Source organism: Sciurus vulgaris (assembly GCF_902686455.1).
Source record: "Sciurus vulgaris genome assembly, chromosome: 11".
Classification (NCBI taxonomy): domain Eukaryota; kingdom Metazoa; phylum Chordata; class Mammalia; order Rodentia; family Sciuridae; genus Sciurus; species Sciurus vulgaris.
The window spans coordinates 120,399,096-120,412,722 of NC_136472.1; the positions used below are offsets into that span (position 1 = coordinate 120,399,096).

At 37.6% G+C, this 13,627-nt stretch overlaps 1 protein-coding gene across 1 annotated transcript; it reads right to left on the minus strand.

Annotated features, from left to right (window-relative positions):
- Nucleotides 1-10,486: 10,486 nt before the first annotated feature.
- LOC306639916 (large ribosomal subunit protein P1-like) lies at nt 10,487-11,064 on the minus strand (the record flags this gene model as incomplete). The annotated part of the gene is made up of 2 exons (XM_079103596.1): nt 10,487-10,938; nt 11,052-11,064. 2 exons carry the CDS (start codon nt 11,062-11,064, stop codon nt 10,547-10,549), a joined length of 405 nt encoding a protein of 134 aa, XP_078959722.1. The 3' UTR covers nt 10,487-10,546.
- Nucleotides 11,065-13,627: the final 2,563 nt, after the last annotated feature.

The window sequence follows — 13,627 nt, forward strand, 5'->3', positions numbered from 1 at the left end:
TACAAGATTACTGTTTACATGGTACATTGGTTAAGAGCAATAGAGGTCAAAAGAGAGCAATTTTTACTACATAGGAGTTGCCATTCTATATTATTAAACATGTCACGCTAAGTAACTGATGATTGGTACAGAGGCAGGGGTTTCCCATGGGAGAAGCTTATTTCCTACATAACATGGAGTCTCAGAGCAAAATGGAGTCTGTTCAGTCATTTCCCTTAGAGTCTGGCCTAGAACATTCTCATGGAGTCAGATCTGTCAGCCCATCACAAATCCCTGGTACCCAAAAATAAAATTTCCAAGCCCAGAGCTGTGTAATACCAGCAGCTAGGGAGATTGAGGCAGGAGGATCACAGGTTCAAAGCCAGCTTCAACAATTTAGTGAGGCCCCAAGCTGAAACTCAGTGAGACCCTGTCTCTAAATAAAATACGAAAAGGGCTGGAGATATGCCTCAATGGTTAAGTATCCCTGAGTTCAGTCCTCAATACCAAAATAAATAAAATTTTCAGCTGGGCATGGTGGTACATGCCTGTAATCCCAGTGGTTTGTGAGGCAGAGGAAGGAGAATCACAAGTTCAAAGCCAGCCTCAGCAATTTATTGAGGCCCTGGGCAATTTCGTGAGACCCTGTCTTGGTCTGGGGATGTGGCTAAGTGGTTAAGAACCCCTGGGTTAAATTCCTAGTGCCAAAAAATAAAATTTAAAAACTAAGAAAATAATGCATTGCATAGAAACTGCTGTACAGTTTTTAGGAAATCATAATCATGTGTTTGTAATACTGGTTTACCATGGCTGAGCTTGTATTTTAAGATGCTATGTGAGGTGCTCAAGACTTCATATTTCAATTCTGAATTTTAACATATTTTCAAGTTCTAGGTACTGAGGTGAACTACCAATAAGATCTGTATACTAAAAATACCAAAGACTTCCTAGTTAAGTCAGAATTTATGAGCTGCCTACTGTGTTTGAAATAATGTGCTACACCTTTAATTGTAGGTCCAAACGATGGTCATAAGTAGATAAAAGTCTATTTGGGAAGTAATATATGATTTACCTCAAAATAATGTGCAATACATGCTAATCTACATGTAAGCTGTCAACTCCCCTTAATTATGTCATCCTTAATCCCCTCGTTTCCTCAATAATCTGTGTCAAGTGTTCATTTTCCTGACTTTTTAATAAAGCCTTTCCTGAAGCAGTTGGACAGAAATCTTCCATCTAATACCCAGTCATACAACCTGGCATTTCTCATTACAGTCATTCCTAGATACTCATGGGGCGGGGGTTGATTCTAGGTCCCTGCCGGACACTCAAGTCCCGTATATAAAATGTAGTATTTGCATATAACCTATGGACATTCTCCCATAGGCTTACTTTAAATTGTCTTTAAATAACTTACTAGCTAATATAATGTAAATGATATGCAAATAGCTTTAATACTATATAAAAATGACAAGAAATAGTTTTCATAAAATATTTTTGATCTCGGCTTGGTCAAATCTACAGATGTGGAAGCCACCAATATGGAACGCTATCTGTAATACTTTGTTTTTAAAATGTTAATTCTATTTCATACTTTATCACTGTTTTATGAATCAGTGTGTTGTTTGCTTTGTGGTCTTTTATTCCCTTCACATTCCAGATCAAGTCCTCTACATATTGCCTTAAATGTTATCATTTTCCAACCTTAGTCCAATACTTCATCATGTTTCTACAGAACAATTAGTCTTCCTGCTTGTATATTTGCCTACCTATGCTGTACCAATAGCAAACCTGGTTTTTATAAAGCATTTTTCCTGTGAAAGACAGCATGCATATATTAAAAGAACATAAAACATATGTATATATGCCAAGTGTGGTGGTGCAGGCCTGTAATCCCAGCTATTTGGAAGACTGAGGCAGGAAGATTGCAAGTTTAAGGCCACAGTTGGCAACCTAGACCCTGTCTCAAAATAAAATAAAGGGCTGGGGGATCTAGCTCAGTGGCAGAGCGCTTGCCTAATGTGTGCAAGGCTCTGAGTTTGATTACTGGCACTAAAAAAAAGAATATAACCAAAACTCTAGAAGCTCTGCTCCCTCAGCTCTTCCCAATATTAATTGCTATTTCCTTTATAAAGATAACCACTATCCTCACTTGTCTTTATAGTTTTATCATTTTATTTTGCACCACTAAATACTTCAATTTTCCCTGATTTTGAATTCTTATAAGGAATATTGTATGTGTCCTAAATTAAGATCTATATATGCCTTATAGCGCTTTATTTTTTTATTGCCATAAATTAGTCTAATAAATATATCTCATTTATTCATTTACTGTTGAATTATAAGCTGTTTCAAATTTGGAATATTATGAATAAACGCTGCTATGAACACTCTTGTATATACGTGTCTCTCAGTTCATATGTGCAAGTATTTCCATAGAGTATGTGCCTGCCTACCTGCCTGACTTCTTTCCATGTGGATACCTAATTATTCCAACTCTATTTACTGAAAAAACTATGATTGGCCTTGCTCTTTTGTAAAGTCATCTTTTAAAAAAAATTGGGAGTAGGGCAAGATGGACTTGACGAAAAGTCCATCTTTTTATGTGTCTGTATATGCATGGGTGTATTTGGGTTCTCCTATTATATTGGTCTGTCTATTCATTTTTCTATTTGACTTCCTTATAGAAATATCACACTGCCTTAATTACTGTGTGTTATGATTCATGTAATGTATGATTTAGTTCATGTGAGACAATGCAAGAAAGTTTAGAGGTGAAATGATGGGGTTATGAGAGCCTTAACTTAATCAGTGCATTAATCCACTTGAATAGATTAACTAGGTGGTAACTATAGGCAAGTAGGATGAAACTAGAGGAGGTTGGTTGGTCATTGGGGGTGTGCCTTTGGGATTTTTTTTTTTTTTTTTTTTTTTTTTTTTGGCAGTGCTGGGGATTGAACCCTGGGTCTTGTGCTTGCAAGGCAAGCACTCTACCAACTGAGCTATATTCCCAGCCCAGGGATGTATATTTTTGTCCCTGATGATCAAACCTCTCTCTGCTTCCTTTCTGCCAGATCCTGAGCTGCTTTTCTCCTCCACACCATTCCAACATGACGTTCTTCCTCACCGTGAGCCCAGAGCATAGGAGCTGGCCATCTATGGACTGAACCTCTGAAACCATGAGCCAAATAAACTTTTCTTCCTCTAAAATTGTCCTTGTCAGGTCTTTTGGTCAGAGCAGCCAAAAAGCTGACTAAAACACTGTGGTTTTATAATTTTATGTCAAATAAAGCAAATCCCTTTTACTCTTGCTTTTCCTTCTTCAAAAGTTGCTTGCTATTATTGATTCTTTACGTTCCCTTTTTTTTTTTTTTTTTTTTGGTAGTGGTGCTGGGGATTGAAACCAGGCCTTGTGCATGTGAGGCAAGCACTCTACCAACTGAGTCTCATATATATTTTAGAATTAGTTTTTCAAATTCTACAGAAAAAGCTGAGGGCATTTTGATTGATATTGCATTGCATCTGTGTACCTATTTGAAAACTGACATTTCTATAATAATCAGCCTTATAATTGTTGAAAATAATAGAACCCTTCATTTATTTAGTGTTTAGTTTCTCTCAATAAAGTTTTATAGCTGGATGTGGTGGTGCACACCTATAATTCCAGTGACTCAGGAGGCTGAGCCAAGAGGATCATGAATTCAAAGTCAGCCTCAGCAACTTAGTGAGGCCCTAAGCAACTCACTGAGACCCTGTCTCTAAAATAAAATATGAAAAGGGATTGGCAATGTGGCTCAGTGGTTAAGCACATGGGCTCAATCCCTGGTACCAAATAAAGTTTTATAATTTCCTACATAAAAGTCTTACACATTTTTTGACTGGATTTAGTCCTAGGTAGTTGGTTTTATTTTTTTAATGCTCTTGTAAATTCTATCATTTCAAATATTTTATTTTCTAATTGTTTTGCTGATAAAAATAAAATACACTTGATTCTTGTATGTCGACTTTGTGTCTCAATCTTAACAAAGTGGTCTTTTAAAATTGTAAATCATTGCACATCATTCCCTTGTTAAAAATTCACCAATGGTTTTCCTTTGGAATAATATAATCCAAACTCTTTGCCATGACTAAAACATGTGCATATATTATTTAACACTCTTCCAAGGAGTTGAGTCTCTGTTCCCTCCCCTCTTGACTTCAGTGAGTCTTTTAACTACCTTGATAAATCAAATGTGAGGGAAGAGATGCTAGTGACACTCAACACTGGATTTGAAAATGCCAGTTTCTCTTGAGACACTTTCACCAAGAATCTCCATCTACCTTGTAAGAAGTTCGGCTACTCTGAGTGCACCTGGAGATACCACAGAGAGAAAAAAATGTTCACCAAAGAGCCAGAAATGTTTCCATTTCCAATTGCTTGTCTACCTACTCCAAACTCCTACATGTGAAGGAAGAAACTTTGAGGTGGAGTGTGGAAGGAAGACTACCAGAGAGACCAGATATGCACAGAAACAAAACCCCAGAGACCTGCAAACAATCTCCCCTAAACTCAGCAATTCAACTGAGTATTTATCAGCATATTTGTGTAACAAAACATCCAAAGGCTGGAGAAAATTGTTCTGAATGTCTCAAAGGGAAGAAAACTCAACAATCATATGGGCCAGGAATAATTCTTCTTCCCACTCCCTAAACAGGAAAACCTCATAAATGGTAGGTTATTAGGTGGAGTATTCCAAAGGGTTTTGCCCTAGAAGTAGACTTACACATACATGGTCAACTGATTTTCAACAAAGTTGCAAAGTCATTTATTGCAGAAAATAAAATCTTTTCAACAAATGGTGTTAAAACAATTGGATATCTATCTGAAAAAACAAAACAACAACAACAAAAACAAACTTAAATCTGTCTCTTGTAGTATATACAAAAATTGACTCAGATAGGTACTAGAACTAAATGAAACAAATTGTAAACTAAATACAAAACCTAAAACTATAAAATATCTCAAAGAAAAAAATAGATCAAATCTTTTTTTGATGAAATATCTTAAGTATCCCATTTCTTTACAATAAAAATAAATTTAAAAAAAAGAAATATCTTAAGCTATCTCTTTTTTTAAAAAAATTTTTTAGTTGTCGATGGACCTTTATTTAATTTATTTATTTTTATGTGGTGCTGAGGTTCGAACCCAGGGTGTCACACATGCCAGGCAATGGCTCTACCACTGAGCCACAACACCAGCCCCTTAAGATATTTTAGATCTGAAACCAAAAGCATAATCAGCAGAAGGAAAAAAATTGATAAATTGAATTTCATTAGAATTAAGAATTTCTGCTTTTTTGAAAACACTGTTAAGAGAATGAAGAGATAAGCCACAAACATAGGGGAAAATATTTTTAAATTGCATATCCAGTAAATTACCCAAACTATGCACAGCAATTTCAAAATTCAATAATAATAATTTATTTTTTAAATGGACAGAAGATTTTAATATACATTTTACTCAAGAGGATATACTAATGGTAACTAAGCACATGAAATGATAATATTATTGATTATTGTAAAAGTGAAAATTAAAACCCAAATGAGATGCTGCATACATATTACAATATCCAAAATGGTTGAATCATTTTATACCATCAGCAGTGTGTAAGGTACAAGGTCGCCGCTCTTACTTTTCCCAACAGGGCTCTGGTCAGTCTTCTCTTCCAGATTCTACCTCCCATCGCTCTTCCCGCCTGCTGCCATGCTTCACCCAATCAGTATTCAACACCTCCACCTGAAACCCTCAAGGAGACTCGCCCTATCAGCCCTCACCCCTTTCATGCCCCAACCAATCAGCCCACACCCGGCTTTATGTAAACACACTCCTTTCTGAATAAAGCAGAACTACCCCTTTGCTTAGCTTTGACCCGTGTCTTCGTGTGAAATTCTTTCATAAGGGTTCCAATTGCTCCAAATCCTAGACTAATCATATCAGCCATTTAATCATTTTGGAAGATAGTTTGTCAGGTTCTTAAAGAAATTAAACATAAACTGGATGTGTGGGCGCATGCCTATAATCCCAACTGAGGGAGACTGAGGTAGAAGAATAACGAGTTCAAATTCAACCTCAGCAACTCAAACTAAAATATAAAAAAGGGTTGGGGATGTGGCTCAGTGGCTAAATGTCCAGGTTCAATCCCTAGTACAAAAAAAAAATGTTAAACATACATCTACCATATGCCCCAATCATATAGGTGTTTCCTCAAGAGAAATGAAAATATATGTCATGTGGAGCTGGTGGGGGAAAGGAAAGATAATGGAATGAGAGAAACATCATTACCCTATGTACACGTATGATTACATAAACGGTGTGACTCTACATTGTGTACAACCAGAGAAAGGAAAAGTTGTACCCCATTTATGTACAATGAATCAAAAATAAAATAAAATAAGAAAATATATGCTCATTCACAGATGCACATGCAACATGACTTGTAATAGTAAAAAACTGGAAACAATTCACATGTCCATCAGCAAATGAAGACAAGTTGTGATTTGTCTCTACAACAGACAACAATATGTGTAACAATGATGAATCACAACATAAAACATGCCAAGTCAAAGAAAGAAGCCTCTACCTCTCTAAAGATTATTCATTGCACAATTCAATTTCTATAAAATTCTAGAAAAGGCATATTAATCTATGATGACCAAAAAGTAGTTGCCTAGAAACTGTGGGAGAACGAGGGGTCAAAATCAGAAGGGAGAGATTACAAAGATGCACAAGGAATTGTGGGGTGATGGATATCTCTTCTTGATTGTGGTAATGGTTTCACAGGTATATTAATATGTTAGAAATTATCAAAGTTTACACTTTAAATATTTTCAGTTCATTGAACATTAATCATACCTCAAGAAACCTACTATTAAAAAAGTAGTTCCAGGCAAATAGTAGGTACTCAATGTTAATTGTTGACTTTCATGGACTCTGATAGCTTTGAAGTTAGAAACTGATTCTTCTGTATCTGTTTATATAATACCTAACAAAGTACCATGTTAGAATAGGTGCTCAATAATGCTATTTTATGGATATTATATTGTGAATACTTAACACATATCCATTAGATTCAAATCATTTAGGGGGCATAAATATTTTTTCTGACACAAAGTTTTTGATTAGCAATCAAAGAAATACAAATTAAAGTAATGAAATACTATTTTAACTTTTCAATTTACAAATAATTCTAAATGATAGTATAAGCGAGAATTCTCTTTATATTCAGAAGAAAAAAGCTATTTCCATTTCTAAAGCATTTTACAACACCTATTTGATGAGAGTTTGGGGAAATAGGTATCCTAGGTTGCTAGTAAACTGAAATTCTCTGGAGAACAATTTTAAAATAAAAAGCTTCAAAAACATAAGAGCTCCTTGATCCAGATATCCCCTTTTGTATACTAAGAAAATAAGATCACGTACAAAGATTTAATTAGGAACCATATAATCCTACAAGAAAAATTAGAAGAAGGCAGTCTGAAAGAAAGACTAAAAGAAGGCTGTATTCTATCTAATTGTTCTATCTAAATGTTCTGGAAAAGGAGGTAAAACTATAGAAGTTTAAAAAAAAAAAAGTATTGTTTGCCGTGAGAGTGAAGAGGGATGAACAGGTGGAGCATAGGGGATTTTTAGGGTCGTAAAACTCTTCTGTATGATACTGTAATTGTAGACACCATGACATTACACATTTGTCAAAACCCATACAACTACATAGCACAAAGAGTGAACCCTAAACTACGGACTTCAGTTGATTTTATCAATATTGGTTTATCAATAGTAATACCAAAGAACCATATTAGGGGAAACTTGGGGAGAGGGAGCTCTAGTACTTTCTGCTCAATTTTTTGGTAAATTCAAAATGCTCTAAGAAATAAAGCCTATTTTTTTTTCTTTTTCTTCTCCCCCACCCCCACACACACCCTTTCCTTTCTCCTTTATTTATGGCACCAGAAATTGAACTGTTGAACTTTTAGCTCTTATATTTGGGTATATAATTTATTTTGAGTTAATATTTGTGGTGTAAGGGGCTGGGGATATCGCTCAGCTGGTAGAGTGCTTGCCTCACAAGCACAAGGCCTCTGGGTTCAGTCCCCAGTACTATTTAAAAAAAAAAAAAAGGGGGGGGTGTCATGTTGCCACCCGCAGCAAAAATCCCGCAGGAATTTATCGGAGGTGGACTTGAACTACTTTTATTATCTTTATCTGGGCTACTTCCTTGCTTACTTGCTTGTTCGCTAGTTTATAGAGGAAGAGAGGCTTTGCTTAATTTTAGAGGTGCTACGCTTTCAGAGAGGCTACGCTTATCAAAGGTCTACTGCTTAGAGGTGAGTCACATCTTGGAGGCGCGGGGTGCGGCAAGCGGCCTGCCTGCATCCTGCAACCTGTGACCTAGAGGTGTGTTCTTTAGTCCTCCGTCCTGCGATCCGCGATCTGGGATCCCTGACCTAAAGGTGCGTGCTAGAGGTGCGTGCTATCAGAGGTGCTTTCTGTCAGAGGTGCTTCTTAGTGGTACATCCCGTGTACTGCATCCTTCATTCTGCGATCTCCTCCCAGGCAAAGAGAATGTCTTATATACCGTAAGGCAGCCAATCAGCTTAGGATTAAGTAGCACAGTTGGAGCATGCGCCACAGTACCAATCAAGAAAGAATGAGGAACATCTGTTGACCACTAGCGCAGAGGAGACATTAACTAATCAGGCAAAAGTAGATCAAGCCATGTTAACACTAATTATGGGCCACCACTTGGCCCAACGCCAGCCGCCATCCTAGGGCTACCTAAACATGTTTCTGCAGTGTAAGGAAAAGATCCAATTTATTTTTCTCCTCCTCCTTCTTCTTTTTGGTTCTGGATTGTTTACCCAGCACTATTCATGAAAAGATTATTCTTTCTCAATTGAAATGTCTTTGCCCCCTTGTCAAATATCAATCAACTGCAAACGTGAAAGTTTATTTCTAGATTCTTAATTCTAGTCCCCCAATTTTTATGTCTATTCCTATGCTAGTACCACATGGTCTTCATTACCATAGCGTTGTAGTGAATTTTGAAATTGAGAAGAGTGAATCCTCCAATTTTGTTCTTTTCCAGGATTGTTTTGGCTATTCTGGGTCCCTTAAATTTCCATGTAAATTTTAGCACTGACTTATTAGTTTGTACAAAAAGAAAGTCAGGTAGGATTTTGATAGGGATTGCATTGAATCCATAGATGAACTTGTTGGTGGGACGAATTGCCATGTGCTGTGATTTTAATGTATGTGTTCCCTCAAATTCAAATGTTAGAACCCAAGATCCTGCTTAATAATATTAAGAAATTGGACCTAAGTGGTGAGGGCTCCACCCTTATGAATGAGTTTGATATCATGAAAGAGCTGGGGAAAAAAAAAGAAAGAAACAACTAAATCTTTTTCCCTTCTGTGTCCTCTGTGTGAAGACTCTGCAACGGCAGGATAAACCTTGAAAGCAGAGAGTAGCTCTCACTAGATACCTCATCTACTGGCACTTTGATCTTGGGTTTCTCAGTTTCTCAAACTGTAAAGAAAACATTTTTTTTCTTGTAAATTACCCAGTCTGTGGCATTTCATGAAAGGACCAAGATACCATCTTAACAAAATTAAGTTTTCCAGTCAATGAACACAGAATAGTGCTTCATATATTGAAGTGGGTTCAATGTACCCCCTTCCACTTCTATGGGTTTTAGAGTATAAGTTTTGCACTTTGTTTGTTAAATATATTCCTAAGTAGCCGGGCACAGTGGCGCACACCTGTAATCCCAGAGGCTTGGGAGGCTGAGGCAGGAAGATTGCAAGTTCAAAGACAGCCTTAGCAACTTAGTGAGGCTGTAAGCAACTCAGCAAGACCCTGTATCTAAATATAATATAAAAAAGGGCTGCAGAAGTGTCTCAGTGGTTAAGAGCACCTCTGGGTTCAATCCCCAGTACCAACAAACAAACAAACAAAAATTCCTAAGTAGTTTATTCTTTTTGATGGTACTGTAAATATATTTTGTTTTATTCAATTCCTTTTCAGATTGTTTAAGTGTATAGAACTACATTGACGTATATAATTGGTCTTGTATTCTGTAACCTTCTGAAACTCATTTATTCTACTTTTTAGTGAATTCCTTTTGATTTCCTATATTCAAGATCATCTCATCTAAGAAATAGAGTTTTGCCTCTTTCTTTCCAATCTGATGCCCATTACTTCATTTTTTTGCTTGAATTCTCTGTTTAGAACCTTCAATATAATGTTGAATAGAGATGGCAAGAGGAGATATCCTTGTCTTATTTCTAACCTTAGGAAGAAGGCATTCGGCATTTTGCATTAAGAATGTCAAGGATTGGCAGTATAGATCAGTGGTAGAGTGCTTGTGTTGTCTAGTATTCAGAAGGTCCTTAGTTCTGTCCCTAGCACTGCACAAAAAAGAAAAAGATAGATTTCGGCTGTGAGTTGTGTTTTTTTTTTTTTTTTTTTTTTTTTTTTTTTTTTTTTTAATCAGCAAAGCTCAATTTTTTTATTCAACATGTTACAAGAATTTAGTCAAAAAGACCAAAGCCCATGTCATCATCAGACTCTTCGGATTCTTCTTTCTTTGCTTCCACTTTCTTCTCCTCAGTTGGGGCAGCCGCTGTGGAGGGAGCAGGACCTCCTGCTGGTGCTGCACCAGCTGCTGGAGCAGGTCCACCAGCCCCTACGTTGCAAACGAGGCGCCCAATGTTGACATTGGCCAGGGCCTTTGCAAACAAACCAGGCCAAAAAGGTCCAACGTTTACACCAGCTGCTTTAATGAGGGCATTGATTTTATCCTCCGTGACGGTCACCTCGTCATCGTGCAGGATGAGGGCAGAGTAGATGCAAGCCAGCTCGGAAACAGAGGCCACAGTGCTGACTGCCGGGCGCGGTGCTAGTCGCTGGATGAAGTGAGGGCCTCACCCCAACGCAGCCTTAGCTTCTCGGAAGGACCGAGCACCTGAGCACCTTGGCGGCAGCTGAGGAAAGCTCTTTTTTTTTGTACTGAGATTCAACCCAAGAGTACTTTACCACTGAACTCCATCCTAACCCTTTTTATTTTTTATTTTGAGGCAGAGTCTCACTAAGTTGCTTGGGGCCTCACTGAATTACTGAGGCTATCCTCAAACTTTTAATCCTCCTGCTTCACCCTTCCAAACTGCTGGGATTACAGGTGTTTGCCACCATACCCAACTTTTTATTTATTTTTTAAAACAGAATCTCACTGAGTTGCTTAGAACCTCACTAAGTTGTTGAGATTGGCCTTGAACCAGCAATCCTCCTACCCAAACCTCCTGAGTTGCTAGGTATGCACCATCGTGCCTGAAAGAAACTTCTTATTATGCATAGTTTGTTGAATATTTTTATCCTGAAGGGATATTAGAGTGTTGAATTTCATCCAATACTTTATCTTCCTCCATCCAGATGATCGTGTGATTTATGTCCTTTATTGACATAGTGAATTTTATTTTTAAAATGGCATTCAGACATTAAACCAACCTTACATTTTGGCAATAAATCCTACTTGGTCAAAACATAATCCTTTTGTATGTTGCTGAATTTAGTTTGTATTACACTTTGGATATGAGGTGTCTCCTAAAACGTCACATATGAGACAATGCAAGACGGTTCAGAGGAGAAATAATTGGGTTGCGAGAGTCTTCACCGATTCGTGAATTAACCCCCTGATAAATGAAGGCAGGTAGTGTGTGGCTGGAGAAGGTGGGCATTGGTGGGCATGGCTTTGGGATATATATTTTGTATCTGGAGAGTGGATTCTCTTTCTTCCTAATCACCACGTGGGCTGCTTCCCTTTACCACATGCTTCTACCATGATGTTCAGCCTCACCTTGAGCCCTGAGGAATGGAATCTGCTGTCTGTAGATTGAGACCTCTGAAACCATGAGCCCCCAAATAAACTTTTCCTCCTCTACAATTGTGTTGGTCAGGTGTTTCAGTCACAGCAGCGAAAAAGCTGACTAAAACAGCTTGCTAGTATTTTGGGTTCCTTTGCAGGAGTAGTTTTGAGAACAGTCTCTGAGGCTTATTCTGACCCTAGGAAGGCTGTTCTTGGTAATACTTAACCCTGGTTCTCCCTGGTAAACCATCTAGCCTATAATCCTGTAACAGTGGTTCACTTTATGCTTTGACTATATCCCTTGTTGCTCTGAAACTTACATTTGTTTTTTCCTTTTTCCCAAACTTCTCTCCCTGACCTCCTCCCTGATCTTTTCCTCCCTGATCTCTCCTTCCCAATTTTAGGAAACAGGATTTCTTTGAATCACCTCTTTTAAAAAAAACCCCTGTTCCCCACGATGGAGAGAATCATAGACTCTGACAGGAGTCCCCTGTGTTTCCTCTTTGTTAGCAAAGCAATAAAACTTCTTTTTTCTTTTTCCTCAAAACCTTGTCTTTGTTATTAGATTGGCATCAGGATGAGGACTGAGGTTTCTGTGACAGTGCTACAATTTAGCTTATTGTTATCAAGGAAATACCAGCCTCTTTTTAATTGCTTACCATCAACATCTCCATTGTTTTCAAAAGCTTGAACTTGCCCATGTTTCTTTTCAAATCAAGTCTGTTCCCTTGGGAAAAGCTTTGACACTCTTCTTATAGCCAAATCTCCTGGGCAAACACTGTATCAATGCTTCAGAGTAGAGGGTAGGGACAGTGACCCACTTGTTTTGGAGTAAGGGGAGCAGATTATGGCTTAAGTGCCAGAGGGGCTCCCTGTTAGTACTGAGATTTAGTAGGTTTTCTTAAAGAAATGTTTCTTCATTTGCTGCATGTCCTTAGGACAATTTCCAAGAACTTTAAAATGTTGCTATTATTTTAAAAGTAATTTTCCCAAGTTTTGATTGTTTTATAGAGCAAAGAGATTGCAAAACCCCTCACACTGTCATTCTAGAAATGATCCTCTTTCTTCTTTCCTTTTTAAATTGTTTGTTCTATTTAGTTATACACGACAGCAGAATGCATTTGGATTCATTGCACACAAATAGAGTACAACTTTTCATTTCTCTGGTTGTACATGATGTAGAGTCACACCATTCATGTAATTGTACATGTACATAGGGTAATGATGTCTGTCTCATTCCACCATCTTTCCTTCCCACCCACTCACTCCCCTCCCCTCATTTCCCTCTACACAATCCAATGTTCCTCCATTCTTCTCTTACCACCCCCCCCCCATTATGTATCAGCATCCACTTATTACAGAAAACATTCAGCCTTTGTTTTTTTGGGATTAACTTATTTCACTTAGCAATTTCACTTAGCAATTAACTTATTTCACTTTCACTTATCAATATTTCATGATATTCTCCAGCTCCATCCATTTACCTGCAAATGCCATAATTTTATTCTTCTTCATGGCCGAGTAATAGTCCATTGTGTATATATACTACAGTTTCCTTATCCATTCATTTATTGAAGGGTATCTAGGTTGGTTCCACAATCTAGCAATTGTGAATTGAGCTGCTATAAACATTGATGTGGTTGCATCACTGTATTATGCTGATTTTAAGTCCTTTGGGTATAAACTGAGGAGTGGGATAGCTCAGTCAAATGGTGGGTCCATTCCAAGTTTCCTGAGGAATCCCCATAGT